General features: G+C 42.5%; 1 protein-coding gene across 1 annotated transcript in view; it reads right to left on the reverse strand.

Annotated features, from left to right (window-relative positions):
• Positions 1 to 401: 401 nt before the first annotated feature.
• The window catches only part of ARPC1A (actin related protein 2/3 complex subunit 1A), a 28,825-nt gene continuing 2,188 nt past the window's right edge, over positions 402 to 27,038 (reverse strand). The window contains exons 2-10 of the mRNA XM_027611442.2: positions 23,591 to 23,683; positions 19,070 to 19,174; positions 12,316 to 12,538; positions 10,248 to 10,355; positions 7,693 to 7,905; positions 5,243 to 5,318; positions 4,832 to 5,025; positions 2,694 to 2,784; positions 402 to 801 (exon numbers count right to left, since the gene is read on the reverse strand). Of these exons, the coding sequence (XP_027467243.1) occupies positions 763 to 801; positions 2,694 to 2,784; positions 4,832 to 5,025; positions 5,243 to 5,318; positions 7,693 to 7,905; positions 10,248 to 10,355; positions 12,316 to 12,538; positions 19,070 to 19,174; positions 23,591 to 23,654 (1,113 nt within the window). The 5' untranslated portion in view covers positions 23,655 to 23,683 and the 3' untranslated portion in view covers positions 402 to 762. The remainder of the gene's footprint in view (positions 802 to 2,693; positions 2,785 to 4,831; positions 5,026 to 5,242; positions 5,319 to 7,692; positions 7,906 to 10,247; positions 10,356 to 12,315; positions 12,539 to 19,069; positions 19,175 to 23,590; positions 23,684 to 27,038) is intronic.

Raw genomic sequence — 27,038 nt, forward strand, 5'->3', positions numbered from 1 at the left:
CTCAGCATTGGAACGTCAAACTTCCCATCTGATTATGATGAGAACTCAGTTTGGGCCCCGTAATGTCTAGCGGAAACTGTTAAGGTAATGTGTCCCTTTCCTGTCCCCACGGCACATCCCCGCAGCCCCTGCCCCAGGCACAGAGCGGCCCCCCGGCGCCGCAGAGCAGGCTCAGCAGCCGGGCGCCTCTGCGGCCTCCTGTGCAACACGGGAATGGCGCGGGCTCTGCGGCAGCGCTCGGAGGCTGGAAGACAGCAATCAGTAAATGCTTCTTTTCTCAGAGGTGGGAGAGGGTGGCTCGATTTCAGAATCTAAGATTTTACCCTAAAAACAAACTAGTCTAATGAAGCGTTTGTCCCTATTTTTCTAATGGAAACAGCATAAGGAAACAAAACCAAAGACACATTCAGTATTTTTATTTGTTTAGCAGACAATGGACATGTCTCCCACCCTTTCCTTTAAGTTAGTGTGACAATTTTCCATAATAAACTACTTAAAGAGAAGCTTTGGTCAAGAATGGAATGAAATAGCAAAAACAAAAAACAGAAAAACCCAAATCACGGCTGCTTTTAAAAAACCAACACTGTCACTAGTTATATTCAAACAAAAACACACAAACGATATTTGCGCAAAACTTGTCTTCAGTGTCTCCTTGCGGCTGGCTCTCCTCACCACCATGCACACGGCGGGGCTGCGTCAGCGCATTTGTCAGTCTGTCAGTCTGTCCATTTGTCATGCTGGATCTGGGAGGCTCACTCAGCTTCACATTATCCGGAGGCCCTGGATGGAAGACTCTAAGGTCTTGAAAAGGGCAGGAAGAACACTGAGAGTTACTGAGGACGTTGTGGTGTCTTCCCCCAGCCCCCCTGCACCACACGACTGCCCCCTCCCCACCAGCCGACTGATGTGCAGGCCCCGTACCCCCCCAAATCTGGCTTAGCCCAGCTGACACCGGCTCTCCCAGGCCTGGGCCCCCTGCTGGCCCTTCCAAGCCCTGCGCTCCCCTGTCGCCATGGCTCCGAGCCACAGGATCTGGGCCAGCGGCACTTAACTGGTGAGGGCTGCCTGCGTGCGTGTCCCGTGCCTCTCGCCACACCCCAGAGGCCCTCACGGCAGGCACTCCGTTTTCACAGGCCACACAGTGGCGGGCCCGGGGCACAACACGCAGCAGGTGCTCAAAGGTGGACGGACCACAGGAAACTGCCCTACGACCTCCTAGCGTACAGCATACACAGGAGAGAAAAGGCCGTGGCCCGAGGGATCAGAGAATAAAGTGAGAGTGTAACCAGTCACACTGGGAGCTAGTTTCATGGGGGCCGCAATGCCCAGGGTGGAAAGCACGGGAAGGTAAAAAGGGTGGGGGGTGGGGTGGGGACTTTTAGAGGAAGACAGTTTGCTTCTCCAGAGTATTCTGGAGGCTTTTTTCCATATTATGTATTTCACCCAAGGATGGGGGAAAAAAAAAATCAAACATCATGGAAATGCACAGGCAGGAGCAAAATTCTGTAAACATCTACCTGTTTTGGGGGTGACCACCAGGAGAAATGAAATTCACAGGGCTGCCCATGGCAGCCCCCCTCTTACCCCTGCCGCTCCCCTCTGCTTCCTTATCTCGCCCACCATCCACCCAAACCCCAAGGAGAGTGTGCAGAGTCCCCCCGCATTTGCTCCTCACAATGCCCCTCCCCTTGGCCTCCTAAATCTCCCTCCAGTCCAGAAGCTCGGGGCCACACCCCCGCCACCACTGGGGGTCACCTCCTCCTCACTTGCTCACCGGACTCAACAGCCTCTGCCCAGAGCCCACGGCTATCCAGGCCTTACGGCCTGGAGCTCCTCTATTCGGCTCTGGACCAGCCCCTAGTTACCTGCAGACAAAGCCCAGCGCCTCTCCCTGACCACGCCATGGGCCGTTTCCTAGTTCCACCCTGTGCTTCCGCAGGAGCCACACCGCAGCCCAAACCGCCGCGGTGCCTCAGCCGTGGCGCGTGCTCCGAGCTCGGCCGGTCTGCATCTGCTGCTCTTGCAACTCAGACGGCTCGCCCCCACCCCTGAGTGTGCCCCAAATCCCACTGCATCTGGAGACGCAGCTCATGCCAATCTCTTCCCTGCAGTGCTGGTAATCTCCCCGCCGCCCCCCCCATTCCTCTGTAGAAACAGAGGCACTGGCCTCTCTTCGGAGCTCCATGGAACACCGTCACCCTCTACCAGACAAGCTGCTTGAGGGCTCTTTCACCTCAATATCCTCGGGGCCCAGTACCAGGCCTGGCACCCAACAGGCATTTCGTGAATGTTTATTAGATTGATTCGTGTAAACCATGAAAATATATCTAGATCGTCAAACAGACTGGTGGCTCAACACAGGGCCTGCTACAAAAGTACCGCTCAAGTCTCCCTCCACGGACGGATGGCCATCTAGATCGATGTATCCCATCTCACCGTGAAAGTCTGTTTTCCGTTTTTTTTTTTTTAAGTAAGCTGTACACCCAATGTGGGGCTTGAACTCGACCCCGAGATCAACAGTCACATGCTCTGCCGACTCAGCCAGCCAGGGGCCCAGACTTTCAGGTTTTAAAGACAACTATAAGCTAATGTTCTCCGTTTCTGATGTGCACTGGATCTGACATTTTGTTCCAAGAAATGAGAAACATTCTTGTCTTTTAATGCAAACGTTTCTTCTGAAAAGTAGAAAATACCTTGAAATCCCAAATTGTCATGGCTCCATCGATGCCAGTAGTGCAAAATTTGCGACAATCTTGCTTGTCCACCTCATAAATAGACACCTGACTGAAAGAAAGCAAAGACAGGAGAGCCTGTCAGGTATGTGGTGGGAGCGGGCCCCAACCTTCCTAACAGTGTAAGGGCGTTTGAAGGCAACAAATTCCCAATTCCTAAATATTAAGTTGTCCATCAACATTAGGCCGCAGCAATCTGACACAGAAAATATTCAAATGAATCTTACTACCGGATGTCCAGAAAAGCCAAGACTGGAAAGGTAAGAAGCTGCATTCATTACTGTGACGTCAAGAGGCAAGGACAAGCCAGGCCACGCAGCACGAAAACTGCCCGGGAGCAGAGTGTGGGCAGGACCACAGCAATGACGAAAATGGAAACAATTAAAAACAAAAACTAGAGGCAGGATGAAGCATGACTGAAATCCAACTGGCTCCAAACAAAAACTCCCAAATCGCCTTCCAAGACAAGCAGGGCCTGTAAGTCAAGAGCTTGCCCTGCACTTGAAATGAATCACTGTAAATGTGAGCAACACTCAGACACGCCAAGATTCCAAGCAAGCAATGCAGAGAATAGATGAATGAAACAACCTGTCTTAGCCTAATTATCTGAAAAACTTTCAAGAAAATTCCATAGCTTAGACAATAATTTTTCTTTCTCCTCTGAAATGTCTAGAACATTCCCTCTAGGGAAGGAGATGGCAAAACTATGGCACATGTAGCCTGTTAACCAAGAACAGCTTTAATGACTTTAAATGGTTACCAAAAATAAAGTTACAAAAAAATGACTATTATTTTGTGATGAGGAAATTCAAATCAGTGTCCATAAAGTTTTATTGAAACACATCCACGCGCACTTATATACGTACTGCCAATGGCTGCCTGCACGCCATCACAGATGTCAGTAGTTGTGACAGAGACTGGCTACCTCCTCAGCCTAAAATATTTACTCTCTGGTCCCTTACAGGGAAAGTGTGCCAACCCTTTGCTTAAGGGCAAAGAGGACTTAATAACGGCAAATAAAAGCAAACATGCCAATCTGCAAGGTCTTTTTTTAATGCAATGAGAGCTGTTACCCTCCTGATACACCGACTGCAGAGAAGCTTCAGAGAAGTCCACAAGAAATAATTTTGAAAGTCATTCAAGACAAAGAAACGAGAAGCACAGGGAAGACCTGCTATGCCTTCAAGTTACTACTGTCCAGTAGAGCACAGACATTTCGGCCTATTTTAAATTCAGCGGCCCTTTCCACCGAACATGACAAGGACAACCTGCATTTAATAGTTCTCCCAAAGAGAAAGTCTAGAGGTTTCCATTCTTGTTCCCGCCATCATCAGCACAATGCAAATCTCTCAACACAAAAGGTCCAGTCAAAAAGAGAAAATGTTATGGTACCTAACTCTGACCACAATCACTGAAAATATCAAGAACAGATTACATTTCTCCTCTAGATTTAGAAAAAACCAAGCTTTCTGGATAAAACACAGTTCACATGTGCCTGATGAAAACCTCAAGTCAAGAAACTCCTTGGTTTTGCCTGAGGTTATCAAAGAATTCTGTTTCTTTAGTTAAGTGATCTTCTTACTGGTATAGATCACTTGAAATCCATGGTTGAAACGACAGCTAGAATTACTTTTTCAACCAGGGGATAACCGGTCTTCCCGTCTCGTGTTCACTACCAGAGAGGACCATAACATTCAGGAAGGTGTCCTTCTGTTCTCAATCAGGGTTTGAGAAAGCAAGCCCCAGGAAGAGGCTGCCCTGCCAGGCACACCAGCTCACCGTCTGCCGTAGGATCAGCGCTCCTCACGGGGGATGCCGCGTACCAGCCGCACCTCGAAGGACAGAATGCCTAGGTGGGGGCGGCTCACTCTGTCACAAGCTGAAAATAAGAGCCCGTAGTCGGGAAGCTACAGACTTCTCTCTGCTCCTGTTCCTGAAGGAATGTCTGGGCACACAGTACACACAACTTGCAAAGGGACCCAGTCGGGAAACAAGGAGAGGGAGAAAGGCATCCTTGTCACCCAACACTTCTCCACAGATGGTCAGGGCCCTGGCTACAGGTGGCTTCCGGGGGCCCCAGGTAGCTGGGGGGCACGTACGTGATGCTATTCTGGTGCAGCGTCTCCAAGGCTGTGTTGCGGTCCTCAGTCGTGGCCCTCTTGTCCATGTTGCGGAAGCGCTCCATGGCAGACATGTTGCGCTGGATGCTCTGTTTGGGAATGTCTAGTTTGGAGACGAAGGTCAAGCAGCCACGGTCGTCGTAGTTGAAGAGCATTGGGCAGCAGTCATGGCCCTGAAATAAGAGCTCAGTCAGGCGCCGAGGGTGTGCTGCCCACCCACCAACCCCTCCGCAGAACGTGCACACCACAGGCATCTCTTCCTCTTCAAGGCTAGCCATTCTAAAAGGCTGTTCTGGCTTGAGCCAGTACACCAAGTCACAGAGCACGCACTGTTCCTGCTCTGGAGAATTAACTAGTGTACTACAAGGGAGAATGAAGAGAATTACTTACCGCGGCTACAACGCTATTCTCTGAGACAAACGACACACTCAGGAGGGGCAGGAACTCTGTTTTCAGAGTTGAGACCCTGAACACAAGAACAACTGTTAAACTGAGATGGAACAGACCACGCAGCTTCTTTATAGACATGGCAAATGAAAAGGACCCGTTTTCACAGGGGCTTGTGCAGTGTAAACGAACACTTATGCTTAAAAAGAGCCCCATGACCTGTACTTTCAGGAATCCCAAGCATGACGCAGCCCTGGGGTCACCTGTAGAAACAGAGGCCTTTGGCCCTCTCTGGCCCACCTGCTTCTTAGGCCCCCCACTCGTGACAAACTGGCCCCCAGCAAGTCTTCCTTCCCATCTCTGCCTTTGCTCCCACACCCCTCTACCCACATGCTGTCTCTTGCTTGTCCACCAAAGTCCACCCTGGTCTCTGAAGCTCAGCTCTCATCTGATCACCTCCATGAAGCTTTCCTGACCTCTTCAGCCAAAAGTGGCTTCTCCTCTGACCACCTACTGCTCTGCGTGTCACTGTCACTTGTGACTGAATGCCTTGTCCTTCCATCCTCTCCTTGCCTGTGCTCACCGTGGGCTCCCAAAGGGTGGGCACAAACATCTAGGAGAGTCTATTCTCTTTTCTCTGCCAGGCGATGGGGGAGGAGCTGGGGACAAGTCCTGGCCGGCCAGGAGCTCGCACACAAAAGGGCTGGGGGAGGTGTCTGTGTACCCATATACTTAGTAGTTATCTGCTGCAGCACCTGGCCAAGAGGTCACACAGACATGCGGGCAAACGTGTGGGCTGATGAATTAGGATGACAGAACTTCATGTAAAAGATGGTGCATTTTGAAAACTGTCTCAGGAGACCCCACTGGAATTGGATTGAAGTCCTAACACCTCATCTTAAGGCCTTACTGTGGCACACTTGCCTCCTACTACATGAAATATTTATGTTCGAGAAGGAGAAGGGCAGAGGATATGATCAGACTTGCAGGACTAGAAAAGCCAAATCATAAACCAATATGAGGGCAAACGGGGGACTGTAATAAGCATATGCTAAGAGCTTATTATGCATTACAATAAACTGTACACAAATCAAATAACCATGACATCAAAACTAAATGACAAAAGACAAATTACTGTATAGAATGTATAGCATAATCCCACTGGTGTTCAAAATGAAAAGATATGTAAGTGCCTATACATGTACAGAAATCTGGAAGACTACACCATTTATTATGGTGTTAAAAAAAGTAAATAAACCCAATTCAATCCAGTTGGTAAAAAAATATCCTCTCTGAAATGTCACTTGTCACTGTGCAGCAGAGGGGGGCAGAGACACCTGAGGTGACCGGTTCTTACCACACAGGTTCACAAGTTAGGAGACCTTTTAGGGTGGGTAACCTTTAGCTGCCAATGGAAAAGGATTCACCAGGAAGAACAAAGATTCATAAGGGGAAAGAATTCCAATTATCATCTCTCTTCCTCCAGCGTATGATGAGCAGATATAAAATTTTTTAAAGATTTATTTATTTATTTGAAAGAGAGAGAGAGAATGAGAGAGAGAGAGCACATGAGGGGGGGGAGGGTCAGAGGGAGAAGGAGACTCCCTGCTGAGCAGGGAGCCCGATGCGGGACTCGATCCCAGGACTCCGGGATCATGACCTGAGCCGAAGGCAGTCGCTTAACCCACTGAGCCACCCAGGCGCCCAAGCAGATATAAATTCTGATGTGGGGGGCGCCTGGGTGGCTCAGGTGGTTGAGCATCTGCCTTCAGCTCAGGTCATGACCCAGCGTCCTGGGATGGAGCTCCACGTCCAGCTTCTTGCTCCGTGGGGAGCCTGCTTCTCTCTCTTCCTCTACCCCTCCCCCTCCCTTGTGCTTGCTTGCGCTCTCTAAAATCTTAATAAATAAATTCTGATGTATGACAAGATACCTGGTGCTCTCCCTAAGGCTGGGCAGGTGCCTCCCTCACAAATGAGTCATTGCAATTCGAGTTCTTCTGGCATACTCCAGAGAAACTGGTATCAGGGTTTTAAGTATTACTGAATGAAATTCCAAATTAATGGAGTCACTGTTCACTGACTACACAGAGTAAGAACCTTATCTCCTACTTAAGACTGCTGGATGACGTGTACCTGTTGTGAGAAATTCACACGAACAGACTAAATTGGCTATCTGAAGGAACTCTTATCAGCAGCAAACCAGGAGAGTCCTTCAAAGGAATCACCATCACTACCTCCCCATTAAGAAGTGTTTCTGGAAGTGAGACCTAACTTTAAAATTTCCCCGAATGGACAATCTAAATGTGTGTCTGTGACTTTAAAGGCGGCCTTGCAGTTCTGGGTCACAATTTTATGCTCACATCCTGAACTTCCCCCAGGGAAGGACAGCCTTAGCCCAGCTGGTGAGAGATCCCAAACCACTCCCTAACTCCAAGCAAAAGGCAAATACTCACTGCACACTTTTTGAGGCATCAGCAACGGATACGGTGCTGTCGTGGCTGACCCAGGCCAGGCGGCTCCCACTGGCAGAGAAGCTGACCCCATGTACCCAGCCACCAGTGCCGCTGCCACCAAACTCTGACATCAGCTGACCAAAAGGCATCTTGCTGCCCCAGGGCGTACTGGCTGGCTTTTCATCCACTTCTTTAATGTAGGCAGAAAACACCCTGCAGTTTAAGGGGTAGGAAAGAAGGAAAAAGTAAATGAAAATATATGTATACAGAAACAGGCCATGGGCAGCTGCTGTAAGGTGTCTCAGAACGCAAAAAGATTGAATCTTGAAAAGCAAAACGTGACAAAGTCACAGCCACAAATCTCTCAAGGCTTGGTTCTAAGGGCTGCCTACAGGCCCATATGAGTCTGGCAAAATGCACTCAATCCAAGGGTATACACAGAGACCTACGATATGTCTGGCCCTGCTCTAGGGGTGCACTTCTAGAAGCAATGAACACAAAAGCCCTTCCCTCCCGGAGCGCACGTTCTGTGGGAGGATCATGCTGCCCCGCCCCTCCCCCCTTGCACATAGCTGACCTTGCTAAGTGAGCACGGCATTCTTTCCTACTTCACTATCATTTTCAACACAGTATTCCAGGAAGCCCACACAGCCAAACGGTAGGAGAGGAAACTATGTGCCACGCTGCCATAAACCAATGGCATTAACCCATTTAAAGAAAGGGACATCCAAAGAGGAAGCCAAAGGAGGCCAGTGAGGGAGTGGGCAGGCTCTCCCTCAGGCCATTATGCTGTCAGGGCTCCCTGTCCAGTCTTTGTGACAGGTTATTGTCTTGGGTGAAGGAGGGTCTCCTTTACAGTTGGCTGTCAGCAGTCTCTCCCTCTTGAATTCCAGGAAGCTGTGTGTGAGAAGGTTTGGATGCTGAGTCAGGATAAGGGAGGGAGAAAGAGCAGCTGGGAATCCACCCCCCTCCAACGCTATTTCTACTTTGTAGAGCTTCTCTTCAAGAACCTCTGGACCTAAAGACTCCCTAACATGATCTGAGATACTTGCCCCGAAATGACAAGGACAGCAGCAGCTCTGGAAGAGGCAGAGCACCTCTGGAGAGGTGAAGGGCACAGTGAGTTCTCTCTGATTTAGAGGACATGACCTTGGAATTGCTGGACTCTACTTTTTTTTTTTTCTGAATACCAGCTGACACACAGTATTACATGAGTTTCATGGTGATTCAACTTCTCTATACCTTACGCGATGCTCACCCCAAGTGTAGCTACCATCTGTCACCACACGATGCTCTTGCAGTGTCCCTATGTTACCTGTCATCCTCGAGACTTACTCCGTAACTGGAAGCCTGTACCTCCCACTCCCCTTCACCCATTTTGCCCATCCCCTCACCCTCCTTCTTTCTGGCACCCATCAGTTTGTCCTCTATATTTATGAGTCTGAGAATCGCTGGGCCTTAAGTCAGCAAATGCTCTAGTCATCAGAGTCTGTGACAGAACGGGTGGCTCTCAGTCTCCAACTGGAGAGAGTGAACTGAAGAGACTCTTACCCATAGGACTGCAATTCAAAGCTAAGTTTGTTTCTGGAAATTAGTATTATCCAAAAAATTGGGAACCTATTTTCATAACCAGATTCTTTAGACATAACCTGAGAATTCAGGTGGTATGGATCATTCCGTTCCATCCTTCAAGAGAGCTAGAATGACTCCAGGTAACACATCAGACAACAAAACTGAATTCTCCTAGAGAATGTCTACGCTGTTACATTGGTTCTTAAGTAGAACCAGTCTTTTTCCAGAGTGCCTTGATGCTACTGTATCCCCATTCCACAGTCAAATTCCCACACACATCTTAAAAAAACAAAAACCAAAACCAAACCATTGGATATTCTTGGATATAAATCACTAGGCAGGTTTTCTGGAAATTCTCCAAATAGCCTACTACAGAAAGATGCATACCATCTCCCAACCCACCATATTGTCAATGTGAAGTAACATTTATTTGCTTTTCTTTGGGCTAAGGGGAAGAAAGCCTTCTTGGTAAAGAATAACTGTAAAAAGCAATTACACTGTATGATCCTTAAAGCTCTTAGCAAAGTGGCTGTGCTTCTTCTAGCCTCACGCTAAAAACAAATAAAAAGCTTGAACTGAAAAGGAAGAACACAGTATAATAGCTCAGCAGAGCACTGTTTAGCTATGTTTTGTCCATCTTATAGCTTCAGCCCGGAATCTGCTGAGTCCCTGCCTGGGTTACGAAATGAGAAATAATACCGCCGTCTGAGGGCCACTATACCTCTGCTCCAGACATGATGGTCTGCCCGAGGAAAACATCCCTGGCCCCACCCATGCAGCTCCCTCCTCCTGCACCTCCCGAATCTATTTCCTTCCCCCTCCGTGACTTCTGTACTTGCTTTCCTAGATCACAAGCTCCTTCTACCTGTGAGTCCTTCATGGTACCCAGCACTGTACCTTGCAATGAAAAGGAACCTGAGAAAAACTTGAAAGATGAGCAAGGAACAGATCAATTCTGTCTACCAGTTCTCATTTGTTCCCACCTGCATTTGAAATCACATGATCCTGCTGCCAGCAAAACATTGTTGGGATGCCAATCCAAGCTGAGGACCGTGGATCGAATTGGCTTTTTAATGTGCTTGCTTACCCACCTACAAAAGGAGAAAATCCACTTCAGTTTATCCACACATCGAGCAACAGTTCCCAAAGGGCCTAACAAAGGTGTGTCAGGTGACACCCATGTGGCGACCCAGTCCTCTGCCACAGAGAGGAATGGAGAGAGGAAGAAGAGCCATAAATAGTCCTTTCTGTTCTTTTAGGCTTTGATGTTCTTATCACTGAATCTTCCTGGCAACCAGGGGATCCCTGTGAGTAACTGTATTTATGGATTAACTCTGGATACTGGCCATGGAGTTTCAGATTACATGTGACTTTAACCTTTCAAATAAAATGTAGGGTTTGAAATTAAATTTTTATGACAAATACTCAGTGATCTGTTATTTCATTTTGGGTTAAGTTTGACTTGTAAAATAGCTCAATTTCCTTTCTACGTCTCTGTGAAGCTGCATATTATTATTATTACTATTTTTTTTTCAGAGAAATCACAACCAAGAAAATAGCAACCTCTTGGAGGTGCTAATTCTCCTCCACTCGAAAAGTTTATTTATGTCTGAGATCAGTCATTATTCTGGCTTCACTAATTCAATTTCTGCCTCTAAACTGCTGCTTAAAAACCAATCATGTTCTGCTGTTTGAGATCCGAGAGACTTAATATCGAGCCGAACGCCCATTCTTGAATGCCAAATTACTTTTCCACAGAATCTTTCTCTTAGGAACCTATCTAAAAAATTTCCTTCTGAAAAACAGACTGTGTTCTGACTTGCTTGTAATGCAGTTATAGGCTTTTAGAGATTGTTGTATTCACATCACTCCAGTGAAATGTTGTTCTATAGCTGAGAAACTCCCTTGAACACACAGCTTGTTCAAATGACAACCTTGTACTATAGAACAGCCCAATTTACCTATATTTGAGACTATTTTTCAATGAATAAAAATGTGAGCAGTCTCTGAGGTTGAACGTTACCCAGGAAGGAAAGTTTTTATCTATTCATTACAGTGAGTCTCCTAAAATGACTTCTGGCAGGCAACGTTTTGTTAGGCTTATTTTTACACATACTTGAAAGAAAAATGCAGGTCTTAAATTCATAATTTAATCTTGTTGCAAATTCAGATTTTCTTTCCAAAGAATCAGAATTTGTGAGATTTCACGAAATTTCACAAAACATAATATAATCCGTTCCTTCCACTGTTGCAGCAGAAAGGAACCAGTAACAGTGACACAAAGAGTAATGTGTACTCTGCTATTTTTAGGACAAATACAAACACTGCCAGATTCTTACTAAATGACAATTCCATGTTGAAGGCTATTTACCATCCTTTGTGAATGTGTGCCACATAGAGCAGAGTCGTTTTTTTATCAAATAAGTGAGAAGGATTAGTTAAAATAAGTTACTTAGCCATAAAATCAATCTCTGTATTTTGAGTGGCTCAGCTGTAAGTGATTTATATAGAAAGTACAACAGGCTGACTATAGTTCCAAGATCCCAGTCAATTTTTACTCCCAACAGTTTAAGTGAATAAAATATTATACTAAGACAGATTGGATCAGCCAATAAATTTTAAAGGAGTACATTGTTATCTGCAGGAATCTTATTTTAAGTAGACAGAGTTGTGAGGAAAAAAATTACTTCTCAGGTCATGCATGGGAATCTCTCAAGTTTATGAGTTACCTGTAAGAGTAACAAAACAATTTGGACAGCACAGAATGAGAACAGTAGCATCTTACAGAACGTACCAGTTAGGAAATCAGAAAACGGGGCCACAGGTCTGTAGCAACATGAGAAAGATGTGATTTGACTCAACGTGCATATAAGAAGGAAAACTGCTCAGAGGGACTAGAGATCTTCAGAGGAAAAAAAAAAATCTCCAGATGAGGAAACACTGAAGTTATAGTTAAGCCTTCACCCAATGCTTCAAGAAGTCACCAAGAACACAGTGGTCCAAATGTGTAATTCCACAGAGAGAAATAAAAAATACTCAGATATTGCTCACCAGTCATTTTCAGACTCAAAGTAACAAACAGAAATGAGTCGTGCTCCACTTCCCACAGCAAATTTGTTCTCTAGCGGAGACCACTTGACAAAAGTCGCTGCACGATTAATTCTCAGGATCACCAGGGTTGGCTTCCAGACACCATCTTTCTGACTCCAGACATAGGCATTGCGGTCTGCCCCACAAGTGACGATGCGGTCACTCTTGGGAGCCCAGTCGATACCTGCAAGTGAGATGTGGTGTCACCTGCTTTGCCTGGCCGATGATAAGAGACGTGAAACAGCCCGGTGGGCACTGCCATGGCAGGGCTAGAAGTGGGCTTGGTATCTTCCTCCCCAGCCCCAACCTTCCCCTCATCTATGGTCCCGATCATCACCTCAAACGCAAAGGCAAGGTTTCTCTGCAAAGTTCTGTAACTCGGGATCCTCCACGAGGCCAGGCAGAACAGAGCTGTTTTATGATTGTGGAGGTTACAAAATTAAACAGGGGCATTCTACCACCCATTCACAGGTTTCTAAAGTGATCTGGTGTAAAGACCTTTTTCTTTTCTCATTATTAGATTTTGGGGGGTTTAAAAGTACCTTTATTCATTCATTAACAGACCTCACTCCATGATAACAACTGAAAATCTGCTACGTCACATCGAAACAAAACATCAGGGTAAATTCAAATAATCTTTAGTAGTGGGCGCCTGGGTGGCTCAGCTGGTTGGGCGACTGCCTTCAGCTCAGGTCATGATGCCAGGGTCCTGGGATTGAGCCCCACATCGGGCTCTCTGCTCAGCGGGAAGCCTGCTTCTCCCTCTCCCACTCCCCCTGCTTGTGTTCCCTCTCTCGCTGTCTCTATTAAATTAAAAAAAAAAACAAAAACAAAACTTTAGTAAACGGAGGCAAAATACAAATTGTGACTCATTACATATTCTTATGAGGGTCACTGTCATTTAAACTAACCTCAATACCTTTTCTATATGCTACAGGTTCTAGAAAGGGTCCCTGAGTATTTTTGCATCCAAACTAGGAAGAAATCTAAATATGTATGGATTGTTTTTCATATTTGGCCAGACTTTTACTTATTTGATGGCTCTGTGAAGGATCCCAAAGTCAAGATCAGTTTGTTACATACCGAGAGTAAAATCTGCTATGGCTCAATCATTTTTTAGTTACATATTTCCTACAAATATAATTCCACATTGAACATACAGAAATGTTACTAATAAATTCTTTTTTTTTTTTTTTTTTAAGTAGGCTCCATGCCCAGCATGGAGCCCAACGTGGGGCTTGAACTCAAACCCTGAAGTCAAGACCTGAGCTGAGATCAAGAGTCAGACGTCCCAACTAATAAATTCTTATGATAGATATCTCCCTAAAAATTAATCATTATCATTCTTAACATAGGGAAAAAAGTAAGATGAATATAAATCAAAGTTTCCACTGGTCATAACTCACAGTGGCTTTAGTTGTATGAAGAGTTCATTCATTCTTTCACCTACAGGAATAGTCTGCTCAATTATTTGCACCACTGAGGGGGAAAAATGCGGGAGTGTATTCTAAGTGATGTGTATTTTGATTGCAAGTCCATTCATTATAGGATAGTTTTGCAGCCCTCTTTATTAGATTTTAAGTTTTATTTATTATTTTGAAAAGATTTTATTTATTTATTCGACAGAGACAAGAGAGAGCACAAGCAGGCAGAGCAGCAGGCAGAGGGAGAGGGAGAAGCAGGCTCCCCGCTGAGCAGGGAGACAGACTCGGGGTTTGATCCCAGGGCTCTGGGATCATGACCAGAGCGAAAGGCAGACGCTTAACCAACTGAGCCACCCAGGCGCCCCAGATTTTAAGTTTTATTTTTAACTACAAAAGCAAAACCTACAAGAAACAAACACCACAAAGGGACATGTAGGAAGTAGAAAAAGCCCTGCTCCCATTCTTATGTCCATACACATTTCTCCCCCCAAATGATATTAATACTATGGCAAACATTTTCCTCCCCTTTTTATAAATTAGTACTGGTTATGCATTATTTCAGAACATTGATCTTATCATAATAATTGCCCCAAACATCCCATTGTTGAATGCTTTGTTAGTCTCCAATCATTTATTAAAATAGATAACATTGGAATAAACATTCAGGAACATACCTTTTTGTTCTGGTTAAAATGATCTCTCTGTGATAAATTCCCCAAAGTGTGATGCAAAATATTGTTATTTTTATGAATGTCTCGTTTTCTTAACTTGATTACAAGCTTCTTGAAAATAAGAAGTCTTTGAAACTATTGTGGTGGGCAGACCCTAGGGAAGTCCCCTCCCTATAGGTGTGGGCAGGACCTGTGACTTGCTTCCAATCAATGGAATGGTGGAAAGGTGATTAGATGTACATGAGTAGTGGACAAGATTACATTACATGAATCTTACAGCTGCTAGGAAATTCTACTCCCAACAACCTGAAGGAGTTTGGAAGTGGATTCTTCCCTGGTCAAGCCTCTGATGAGAACCCGTCCCTGGCTGATACCTTGATTACGACTTTCGAGACCCTAAGCAGGGGTCCCAGATAAGCCATGCCCAGACTCTTGACCCACAAAAACTGTGAGATAATAAATTTGCTTTGGTTAGGCTGCTAAGTTTGCAGTATTTGTTACACAGCAATAGAAAACAAATGTGTCCCTTAACATCCAGAATATTGCCTTATAAATGAGAAAGCTCAGTGATTTTGTGATGGTTTTGACAATCTAAAATTTCAGTCCTTATTCCATATGATCACCACTCTGATTAAACACATAATGTTATTAGAATTCCTGAGGTGCTTAAGCATGAGGCACTTTTAAAAATCAACAGGTCCATACTCTCTAAAAAAACAGAAGGGACCGTATTCTGCTTTGTTTTAATGCTTCTAGTCTAGCTACATCTTTCATTTGAGTATGGAAACTGTAAAAACAGTCACGGCTTCAAAGTATTTTAGATGGCATTAGCTTTTAACTCTTTATTTACTTTTGTTTTGTATTCTCTTATTTTAAAATTTTAAGTTTATTTAAATATTTGTTTAAATACTGTTTTAATTCCATCAGGCTTTAAAGGCAAAGGAACAGAATAAAGCATCTACCCTGTTTTTTCCATACTAAATATATATCCAGGTAGCCAAACAGCAGATGAAGGGAAGTGTCTCTTACAAATGTAATCAGCTAACAGAAAGGAAATGACAGATCTAGAATACCACCACCCTGCGGCCACTACTAAATGAATCGATATGGCCACTGACCCTTGACAGTTGCTAGCATCATAGAACAATGACTAGACACCATGTGCATCCTTGACGAAAGAACTTCCTAACTCCCTACCTTCAACTAGCAATTTACAAGAAAGATGAGGACAGAAAAACATGTAAAATACCATGGGCTTGCAATCAGTAAAATCCAGATTCCAGAAAACACTACAGGACAAACAACCTGATTTCTCAGTTTTCTTCACAAATAAATTAAAAAGTTAAAGAGAAGAAAGGGAACCTATAGACAAAAGACAAGAGATATATCAACTAATCACAACCATGTGTGCACCTTATTAAAGTCCCCATTAAAATTACTGTATCAGGTATTATTGAAAAGAAGAGTCCTTCTCTTTTAGAGACACAAACTGAAATACGAAATGATGCAGTGTCTGGCATGTACTTCCAAACTATACAAGGAGGAAATGAGTTGAAAACAAGGTTGGCTGTGAGGTGGTAACTGCTGAATCCGGGTGATGATGGGTATACAGGGGCTCACTACATTATTCTTCCTTTTTTATGTTATCTGTTTAAAACTGTCCACAGTAAATTTTTCTTTTAAAGAGAATGATCACTTTAACACACAAAAAAAGAAACTCACAGAAACAAACACCAGGACTCTGATTTCTCTTTGATGTTAACCATACTGTTTTTCTCTGTAGTACTGACTGGTCTTTTCTTCTAGAAAACTTGAGAGGATTTCTTTCTTTTTTTTCTGTAGTTACTATCTTTATGAGAAAATATGTTTGATCCTTGGTCTCTTGCCACAGAGTTATATTTAGATTTTTCCAACAAAAGTTTTTTCAGATCTAAAAAAAAATGTCATTTGAACATTTGAATGAAAACAGGCCCAAGTTCAAAGGGTTCCAAAAGAGAAGCAGACGAGAAGAAGAACATAACTAAGTATTTCACTTTTTTGGCTATTTCTGTGGTCTTTCACCTTAGCCCTTTCTCACTTAGAAGTATTTCCTAATGCTAAAATTCCAATTTAAAGTATGAATGTTCTTATTTTTAGGTCACAAGGCCACTGGCAAAGGAATGTAAAGAAAATGGGCCAAACCTAATAGAAATAAGGTCATGGGAAAGCAATAGCAACAAAAATAGAAATTATAAATTATGTCTTTCGTGCTAGCTCAGGAATATGATCAGTTGGCTCCTGATGCTCACTAGCATCACATACAAATCACCGGCAAAAACAAGAAGGGATGGTCGTGAGTTTTTGCTGGGGAATACAATGGAAAGGGTGCAGAAGGTCAAAACATGCTGTTTTTCTCTGGTTGGGGGGAAGGATATCTTTAAGCTAATCAGTACGTTGGAGGACTAGAGGCAATTTCAGGGTCACAATTAAAAAAAAATTCATTATCAGTCACTTTGCTGCCTACTTAAGAGCAAATGTCATTGTGAAGAGAGGGAAAATCCAAGATTGCAGTGAAAAATTTGTAATTGAAAAGTTATGGAGAGGGACGCCTGGGTGGCTCAGTCATTAAGTGCCAGGGTCCTGGGATCGAGCCCCGCATCGGGCTCCCTGCTCAGAGGGAAGCCTGCTTCTCCCTCTCCCACTCCCCCTGCTTGTGTTCCCTCTCTCACTGTGTCTCTCTCTGTCAAATAAATAAAATCTTAAAAAAAAAATAAAAAGAAACGTTATGGAGAATAAGTTCTGACGTGCTTGACCAAACTGTTAAAAGCAAGAGGCTGAATCAACTCTGCCAGAAAATGGATAAAGAAAAAATTATAGTAGTAAGGATCAAGGAACAAGAATTCTTTCTGAACACAGCAGTAAGTGACTATATTCTTTTAAAAATAGCCAGATACCACCTCACAAAAAAGCAATGCATTCTCTTGAAATCTGGTATCGGGATTTGGTTCACTGAATTCTGAAAACCATTAGAGAAATTCTCCATTTTTATCTGACTCCTCCTCCTCCCTTATTTGATACCTGCTTAATGAAACTCAGCACCACTCTGCTTGCCACCTTTATCCACCTATTCATCGAGGGGTTTTTGTCAAAGATGAAAGCTCATGTACACTCAGGAACCTGCCTCAGAGCCAATGCTTTAAGATCCTGTCTTCTATGAGTCAACAAGAAAAGGATAAAAACTCAATGGAAAACTGATCAGGAGTAATGAACAGTAAAGTCTGAGAAAGAAATCCAGCATGGCTAATAAACATCAGAAAATATGCTCAACCTTTTTATTACGCAGGAAAGTGCAATTTCTAGAGACACAACCTTTCACTCATCAGACCCTCTGATCGTATCAAGTATGTGTCGGATGGGGGAAGATAAGCACCCCCATACCGGGGGGGCCAGGATGAAGGCAGTGTGACCATGCCTAGCAAAGCTGAGCATGTGCACACCCCAGCAGTACGAGTCTGCCATAAACAAACATTCACGCATGTACAAAGAGACCTGCGCAGGGAGGCTCGATCTAGCACTTCACTATCAGGAAAAACTGCAAACAACCTAAACGTCCTTCAGTGGAGAGAAGAGTAAATAAACAAGGTATGAATTGTTAAATAGTGGTTAAAAGGAATAAACCTGATCAACACATAACTCAGGAACAACGTGAAATGCAAAAGCAAGCTGGAGATGCACAACAGGATGCCATTTATGTAGCACTTAAATATACCAGCCCCAAGTGCTAAAGATCGCTTACGAGTGTGTATACGTGTATGTCCAAGTATTAAAAATGAACTGGGACAATGTCACACCAAATTACAGACTGCTTCTGGGGCATGGGAATAGGACTGGCGGTGGGAGGGGACCGTACTGTTATCCTGATTAATACTCCTTATTATTAAAGCTCTGTTTTGGGGGCGCCTGGGTGGCTCAGTCATTAAGCGTCTGCCTTCAGCTCGGGTCATGATCCCAGGGTCCTGGGATTGAGCCCTGCATCGGGCTCCCTCCTCTGCAGGAAGCCTGCTTCTCCCTCTCCCTCCCCCGCTGCTTGTGTTCCCTCTCTTGCTGTCTCTCTCTCTGTCAAATAAATAAAAATTAAAAAATCTTAAAAAAAAAAAAAAAGCTCTGTTTTCTCAGTATTCTGGCACAGTTGTTAATTCTAGGTGGTGGCAATGTGGGTGTTTGTTACGTTACTCTTTGTCCTTTTCAGTATTTTGGAATGTCTTCCTCGCCCCACAAACAACATACAGAAAGCTTTTGGAAGACACTGTGTCCCCTCACTTGGGAACACAGTATGGCTTATGTTTTCCCACAGCTGACACACTAGATGTCTAGTTTTCACTTTCTCATCTCGTCACCTCATCTAGGCTCTTCACTCCTCAGAGTAGGATCAGTGTTTTCCATACACTAGTGGAGTGCAGTGACCCAGCTGGGCCAAAAGAAGCACTTAAAAACTGAGATCACTATGATGATTATTTTCTCAAGCTTTCTAAAGAAAACTCAGTAAACGCTGCGCGACTTTAAATATTAAGGCAGACTTACTTTATCAGGCTCTTTATTTAATGGAAGAGTGCTCAATTTGCAAGTATCATCTTCCTTTACCTGTAATGTGTCCGTTGTGCTCCTTGAGTTCATGAGCTTTCACCCACTGGCTCCCGTTCTTCTTATAGATGTGGACTTCGTGATTATTGGGGCTAAGAGCAATCTCTGGAGGAAAAAAGTCAACAGTTAACACCTAAACTTGAAATTGTCACCAAAACAGAGATATGTTAGTTTTTTTTTTCTTCAAAGATTTTATTTATTTGTCAGAGACAGAACAGGCGTGCAGAAATGGGGAGTGGCAGGCAGAGGGAGAAGCAGGCTCCCTGCTGAGCAAGGAGGGGGATGTGGGACTCAATCCCAGGACCAGGGGATCATGACCTGAGCCGAAGGCAGAGGCTTAACCGACTGAGCCACCCTGACGTCCCTGTTTTGTTTTGTTTTTTAGATTTTATTTGTTTAAGTAATCTCTACACCCAACATCGAACTCACAACCCCAAAGTCAAAAGTCGCATGCTCCACCAAAATGAGCCAGCAAGGCATGCCAACAGTTGGCATTTTATTTTTTTTAAAGATTTTATTTATTTATTTGACAGAGAGAGACACAGCGAGAGAGGGAACACAAGCAGGGGGAGTGGGAGAGGGAGAAGCAGGCTTCCTGCAGAGTGGGGAGCCCAATGCGGGGCTCAATCCCAGGACCCCGAGATCATGACCTGAGCCAAAGGCAGACGCTTAACGACTGAGCCACCCAGGCGCCCAACAGTTGGCATTTTAAAAATAGGTTCAAGGAAGGAGTAAGAAATCTGTTTTAAAAATATGGTTCCCAAGATTTACCCCTGAAAATTTCCTCTTATTATTTTTACCTCTACTTGGATCCCATATTTTAAAATGTTTTGTAGAAAAACTGAATTTAAAAATTCATTTTAGGGTGCCTGGGTAGCTGAGTTGGTTAAGGGTCTGCCTTTGGCTTGGGTCATAATCCCAGAGTCCTGGGATCGAGTCCCACATCAGGCTCCCTGCTCAGTGAGGAGTCTGCCTCTCCCTATATCTCTCCCCCCTGCTCATGATCTCTCTCTCTCAAATAAATAAAACCTTTAAAAAAAATAAAAATTCATTTTATTAGAGACATATACAACTATTTTTTTTAAAGATTTTATTTACTTATTTGAGAGAGAGAGAGAGAGAGAGAGAGTGAGAGAGAGAGCCCAAGAGGGGGTAGGGTTAGAGGGAGAAGCAGACTCCCTGCTGAGCAGGGAGCCCGATGGGGGACTCGATCCCGGGACTCTGGGATCATGACCTGAGCCAAAGGTAGTCGCTTAACCAACTGAGCCACCCAGGCACCCGAGACATATACAACTATTAAGTAAAGATTCTAATCAGTAAGAATTAAACAATGTTATCCTACCTTGCTGATAAAATTTTAGCCCATAGTAAAAATATTTGACATTTTAATTCACCTGTCCAACATTATTAGCAACAAATATTTACTTTGTTAGAGTTTCTGAAACACTGAAAATAGCTCAAACATTCTCATTACTGCTATCATGCACCCAGCTTGGAACCATCGATCTACTAAAAAAAACAAAAAACAAAAAAAAAAAACCCCCAAACTTGATTCTGGTCATTAAATACATCAAAGCTTTCCTTTACAATAAAGCCAATATGAATCACAAAGTAAAATTCTGTTTTCAAGAGAAATCTCTCAGACCAATTTGAAATATTAAGAATATTAAGAATATACATATATATGATAAATTTCTTTTGAATTTATATTGATTTTTCACTCTTTCTAGTTCATCCATTAAAAAAAACCCCAAAACACTAATTTTTTTTTTAAGATTTTATTTATTTGAGAGAGAGAGAGACTGTGAGAGATAAGGAGCATGCACACGAGCAGGGGGGAGGGGCAGAAGGAGGGAGAAGCAAGACTCCCTGGTGAGCAGGGAGCCTGATGTGGGACTCAATCCCAGGACCCTGGGATCATGACCTGAGCGGAAGGCAGTCGCTTAACCATCTGAACCACTCAGATACCCAAAACACTGATTTCTTATAATTAAAATTAGGATCTATGATTCAGACTTTAGATCATTTACTAGTCCTACCCCTTCTATTATATTTCTTTTCCTTTCCCTCCTTAGGAAAGTTACACTTGTTTTACAGATGAAACTGTGGAACCAGATAAATATATCTAGCTCTAAAATCCTAAGACTTTAAGTACTTTCTCAAAACCAGTTATATGTATTTCTCTAAATTTCTAAGATGCTTCAAAAGCCAAATCTAAAGCTGAAAAATGCTATAAATTTCAAATTATAATAACAAAACTATGTCTTAATATTTATCAAGTTTATCAAGTAGTTTAAATGAGAACAATGATAACTTTCTACTAAAAATAATTGGAAATACTCCAAAAACCCATTTTTACATGGGAAAGTAGAGACAGAGGACATAGGAAACTCAGCTATGAAACTGTGAAATGATCACAAAACAGAAGCTCTAGATTCTCTGGCATGTTACATATTAGATTGAAAGATCAAAATCTCAGCTGGCTTCTTTGCAGAAATTAATAAGTTGACCCTTAAATTCATACAGAAATGCAAGGGACCTAGAAGAGCCAGAAGAATCTTGAGAAAGAGGTACAAAGTTGGAACTCACATTTCTCAATTTCAAAACTTACTACAAAGCTACAGTAACCAAGACAGTGTGGTCCTGGCATTAGGATAGACAAAAAGATCAATGAAACAGAATTGAGAGTCCAATAACCTTCACATTTATAGTCAGCTGATTATTGACAAGGGTACCAAGACAGTTCATTAAGGAGAGAATAGTCTTCAACAAATGGTGTTGGGACAACTGGAGAGCCACATGCAAAAGGATGAATTTGGGCTCTCTACCTCACACCTTATACAAAAAATTAATTCGAAATGGATGCAAGATGTAAATATAAGAGCTAAAACTGTAAGACTCTTAGAAGAAAACACAGGTATACATCTTTGTGACCTTGAATTAAATGGTTTCTTAGATACAACAGCAAATGCATAGCAGCAAAAGAAAAAAATAAACTGGACTTTTTCAAAACTAAAAACTTTTGTGCTTCGGTGGACATCATCAAGAAAGTGAAAAGACACCCCACAGAATGGGAGATTTTGTAAATTATATATTGTGTAAGGGACTTATATCCAACTCTTATCACTCAACAATAAACAGACAACCTAATTTTAAAAATAGGCAAAGGATCTGAATAGACACTTTTCCAAAGCAAATATATAAATAGCCAATAAACATTTGAAAAGATGCTCAACATCATTAGTCATCAACAGGGAAATGCAAATCAAAACAATGAGATACTACTTTATACCTACTAGAATACAGTGGGTACAGGGCTATAACAAAAAAGACAGATAATAATGAGTGTTGACAAGGACACAGAGAAACTGGAACCTTCATACACTACTAGTGAGAAAGTAAAATGGCACAGCCATTTTGGAAGACAGTCTGGCAGCTCCCCAAAACGTTCAACATAGTTACTATATGACCCAGAAATTCAAGTCCTAGGTATAAACTCAGGGAACTGAAAACATATGTCCACATAAAAACTGGTATGTGAATGTTCACAGCAGCATTATTCGTAATAGCCAAAAAGTGGCAACAACCCAAATGTCCACCAACTGATGAATAAACTGATGGAAATATGGTATGTCTAGGGGGCGCCTGGGTGGCTCAGCAGGTTGGGCATCTGGCTTTTGATTTCAGCTCATGTCATGATCTCGGGGTTGTGAGGAAGGAAGAGGGAGAAGCAGACTCCCCACTGAGCAGGGAGCCCGATGCGGGGCTCGATCCCAGGACCCTAGGATCATGACCCGAGCCAAAGGCAGATGCTTAACTGACTGAGCCACCTAGGCACCTCCAAAAAGCTTTATTTTAAAGAAGATAGTGAATATAATTTAATTTTTAAAAATAACTCATGGGCACACTACTACACTTCTGTCTGTTCTTAGGGGTTTTTTTGGCCTCCCTCTTACATACTCTGTCACTTTGCTTGTTGTACTGTGCCTACTTCTAAGAGTCTTTTCCATCCCTTTCTAGATGGTTGGAGCTAGAAAACTAGAAACTCAAGCTTATTACAATAATATAGTAAATAGTAGCTAATACTGCTCTTAGCACACCAGGAGTAAACTATACGTCTCTGTAAGAGCTTATTTCTAGGTCTTAGTATTCTGACTAAATATTGGATGACTGTGACATTACTACACAACCATTTCAGACACTGGGCTCTTAAGGCAATGAAAGATGCCTCCGATATAAACCATTCTCCAACTCTTACTGTAGACAAAGATATGGACACAGAGCCAGAAGGCTTAGATGCTAGCAATGGCTCTAACATTAACCACTGGAAAGTCCTTCCACTGGCAACTCTAGGCCTTGGTTTCTCTTATCTATAAACCAAACAACTGACCTAGTTTCCTTTTGAATCCATGGCCATGCCCTTTTCACATGTGACACAAGTATGTGATCCCTAAAAAAGTGCTTACGTATAAAAATATCAAAGGCACCAAAATAAAGGAGTAAAATTAATAGCACACTTACGGGTACGATCCCTGTTCCAGGCATGACAGGTGATTGGCTCTAGTAAAAACTGATGCAGGGACATTATTCTTAGTGTTTTCAAAGGATAGAAAGCTGTAATAAACAACAGAAAAAAGCATTTAAAATGGCAGGCAACACATATTTAAGTTGTCTGGGGATCCCAAAGTGTTTGGGGATAAATAATACAGTACTGCCCCGTTAAAAAATCAATCTCAATGTCAAAACTTAATCATTTAAATACAACAAGCATTGTAACCACCAGTGTATACTTTATTCTGTCAAGGGTCATCAAGGGACTCTAAAACCATGGGTTAAAGATTGTTGGGGTAAAGGATATTCACACAGTCTCAAATTATCATCCCACAATTTCAAAGAGAGAAAAATGAGCCTTAACAACAAAAAAAATCTGGCAGTCACCATCTTAACCAAGGGATCAAACTATTATTGAAAAGACTGGAACAATCTAATCTGATGGGCTTCCTGATGGGAGGAAACACAAAGTACACACCATCACTTAAAAATAGTGACCACTTGGGGCGCCTATAGGTGGGTCAGTCATTAAGCATCTGCCTTTGGCTCAGGTCATGGTCCCAGGGTGCTGGGATTGAGCCCCGCATCAGGCTCCCTGCTCTGCGGGAAGCCTGCTTCTCCCTCTCCCACTCCCCTTGCTTGTGTTCCCTCTCTTGCTGTGTCTCTGTTAAATAAATACACAAAATTATAAAAAAAAAAAAATAGTGACCACTTATCATCCAGACCAGAAAATGTTTAAGAAAGCAAAAAGGGGCATTGTTAATTATGTTATGACAACAGGTGACAGGACTATCCTGGAGAAACCTGGTAATATGGCCAACCCACCTATCAAGTATTTCTGCCAAACATATTTGCTCTAAATCCAATCAAGACCCAGACCTACTTTCCAGTTTAGATGAAATAAAGGGAGGTGGAATTAGTCAAATAACACAAAGGGGAAATAAACAGTTCAAACCAGAATATATGCCATCCTATAAAACAACTGGCCTGTACTATTCATTAAGAGGCAATGGGTGTGAAGTGGACTGTTCTAATTCAACAAATGAAACTTGATTGTAATCTATATTTTTAAAAATAGCCATATAGGACATATTTTGTACAATAAAGAAAATATGAATTCATACTACATATTACATAACAATATGAAGTTATTTTCAATATCCTAACTATAACTGTTTGCCATTAGATAGGAGCACGATCTAACCCTTAGGAGATAAAGATGATGAAGCGTTCAGGGATGAAGTGTCATGATGTCTTCTGTAATTTACTTTCAATAGTTCAGGACAAGTAGATATATAAAGAGTAAATGTGGCAAAATGTTAACAGCTGGTAAATCTACAAAAAGAGTAAACTATACAGGTGTTTGTTACATTGCTCTTTAAACTTTCTACTGAAAATGAAAAGCAGGAATCTGTGACACACCATTAAATTCAAAGTCAAATAAAATTCTCTATTTCATAGATACCCACATCTAGATCCACCAAAGAGGCAACCATTACCTGAAATAAGAGAAATTTTTTAAAAAAGCAGCCAGATCCTCCTTCCCGTTATCATTTCTAAGAGGCCCTCACACAACACTCTGAAGTTCAGTACAAGTCTTTAACCTAGGGTGGAGACTGAAATGTAATTCAGGAATTCTGATGTAAATAGAAAATGAGTGGAAAGGACAGCAGAAGGTTATGAAGTGAACAACTGAAGTTCAGCAGAGAAAGCAGAGATCAATCTCAGTGGAAAGCAGAAGAAATGTCTCTGCTAACGGTTGTAAAGGAATCCAAAGGTCAAAAAGAGATTAAGCACACCCTTAAATAAAACATAGGATATCTTGAACTGGCAGAGAAATGTCAGTGTTTCAAATTCACTATTCTAAAGTGAAGATATTTATTTAGGTCACTTTTTTTATTCTTACATATTCTAGAAAGCAAACTGCAACTTACAAGTAAAGAAAAAGCCTTTAACTGGATTAAAAAAAAATGTTTACATGAATTCAAATGAGGCTGCTTAATGTGTTTTTTATTTATTTATTATTTTTTTTATTTTTTTATTTTTTAAGATTTTATTTATTTATTTGACAGAGACAGTGAGAGGGAACACAGGCAGGGGGAGTGGGAGAAGGAGAAGCAGGCTTCCCGCAGAGCAGGGAGGCCGATATGGAGCTCAATCCCAGGACCCTGGGATCATGACCTGAGCCGAAGGCAGATGCCTAACGGCTGAGCCACCCAGGCGCCCCTTAATGTGTTTTTTAAAACAACATCCAGATGCTCACTGCATGATTCTCTCTCATATCTGATATCAGATGCTTACCCGTCACAACAGGTTTTACTCATAGTTACTCAAAATAACACACTGTGTCACAAATATCTCCTTAATTAAAAGCAATTTAGTTCAAAAGCTGTATTTTATAAGCTCATTTGTTAATTAAAACAAAACTGGCCTACAAATAATTCAATGTGACTACATGCAATAAAAGCACACATTACATGTATAGTTAAAAAAGAACAGTTGCAAAGACTTTCTCATTCTTTAACTCAGTTTTTTAAGAAAACTTAATTTATTTTTAAGTAATCTCTACACCCATAGTGGGGCCTGAACTTACAATGCCGAGATCAAGAATTGCATGCTCCACTGACTGAGCCAGCCATGCATCCCTCAACTCAGTTTTTTAAGCAAAGTAGCAAAGCTTTCAAAAGAGGTAAACATTTACATAATGGCATAATTACTCCTAATATTGCATTTCTAAATTTGTTATATCATTCAAGTTCCATATTTGGACATACACTCAGACCTGTACTTCATTTATAATCATGTGGATATTTTAAGTCTGTAGAGTAAGACAACACTCATGTTTGTCAAATTTATAAGGTACCCAGTAAACACAGTCTGTATTCATCAAACTCAGTGAGTGCAGGAGAGCAACAGCTGGAATCTGTACCAAGAAAAAGATACCTCGTGACACAGCATGATAATTCTAATTCTAAACTGTGATTAATATTTAAGTGAAACCTGAAAACTTTTGTCTTAATGAGAGTAGACAGGAGAAAAACGGATAGACAAGGCAGTGATACGAAATTTGACAAGCTTCTGATAAGCTTTTACTATACAGAGCTGAAAGGAAAAATGACTTATAATGATTTATAGTATGATTCCAAGCACTCCCCCTACAACCCAACTCCTTTTTTTACCTACTGCTTTGAATACAGTCATTCTGACGTTTGGTTGCCATGGACTGTGGAGCCAAGGGGACCTGGGCTTGAACCCTGGCTGGGTCACATACTAGCTATGAGACCCAGGGCAGGTCACTTAACAATACAAAATCTCATTTTTTAAAAATACATAAAATGGACATGTCACCGACAACCCAAGGCTGTAGGTATGAGGATTAAATGAGGTAACATGTGAAAACATGTAGTACAAAGCCTAG

Source organism: Zalophus californianus, chromosome 10, assembly GCF_009762305.2.
Source record: "Zalophus californianus isolate mZalCal1 chromosome 10, mZalCal1.pri.v2, whole genome shotgun sequence".
Lineage (NCBI taxonomy): Eukaryota > Metazoa > Chordata > Mammalia > Carnivora > Otariidae > Zalophus > Zalophus californianus.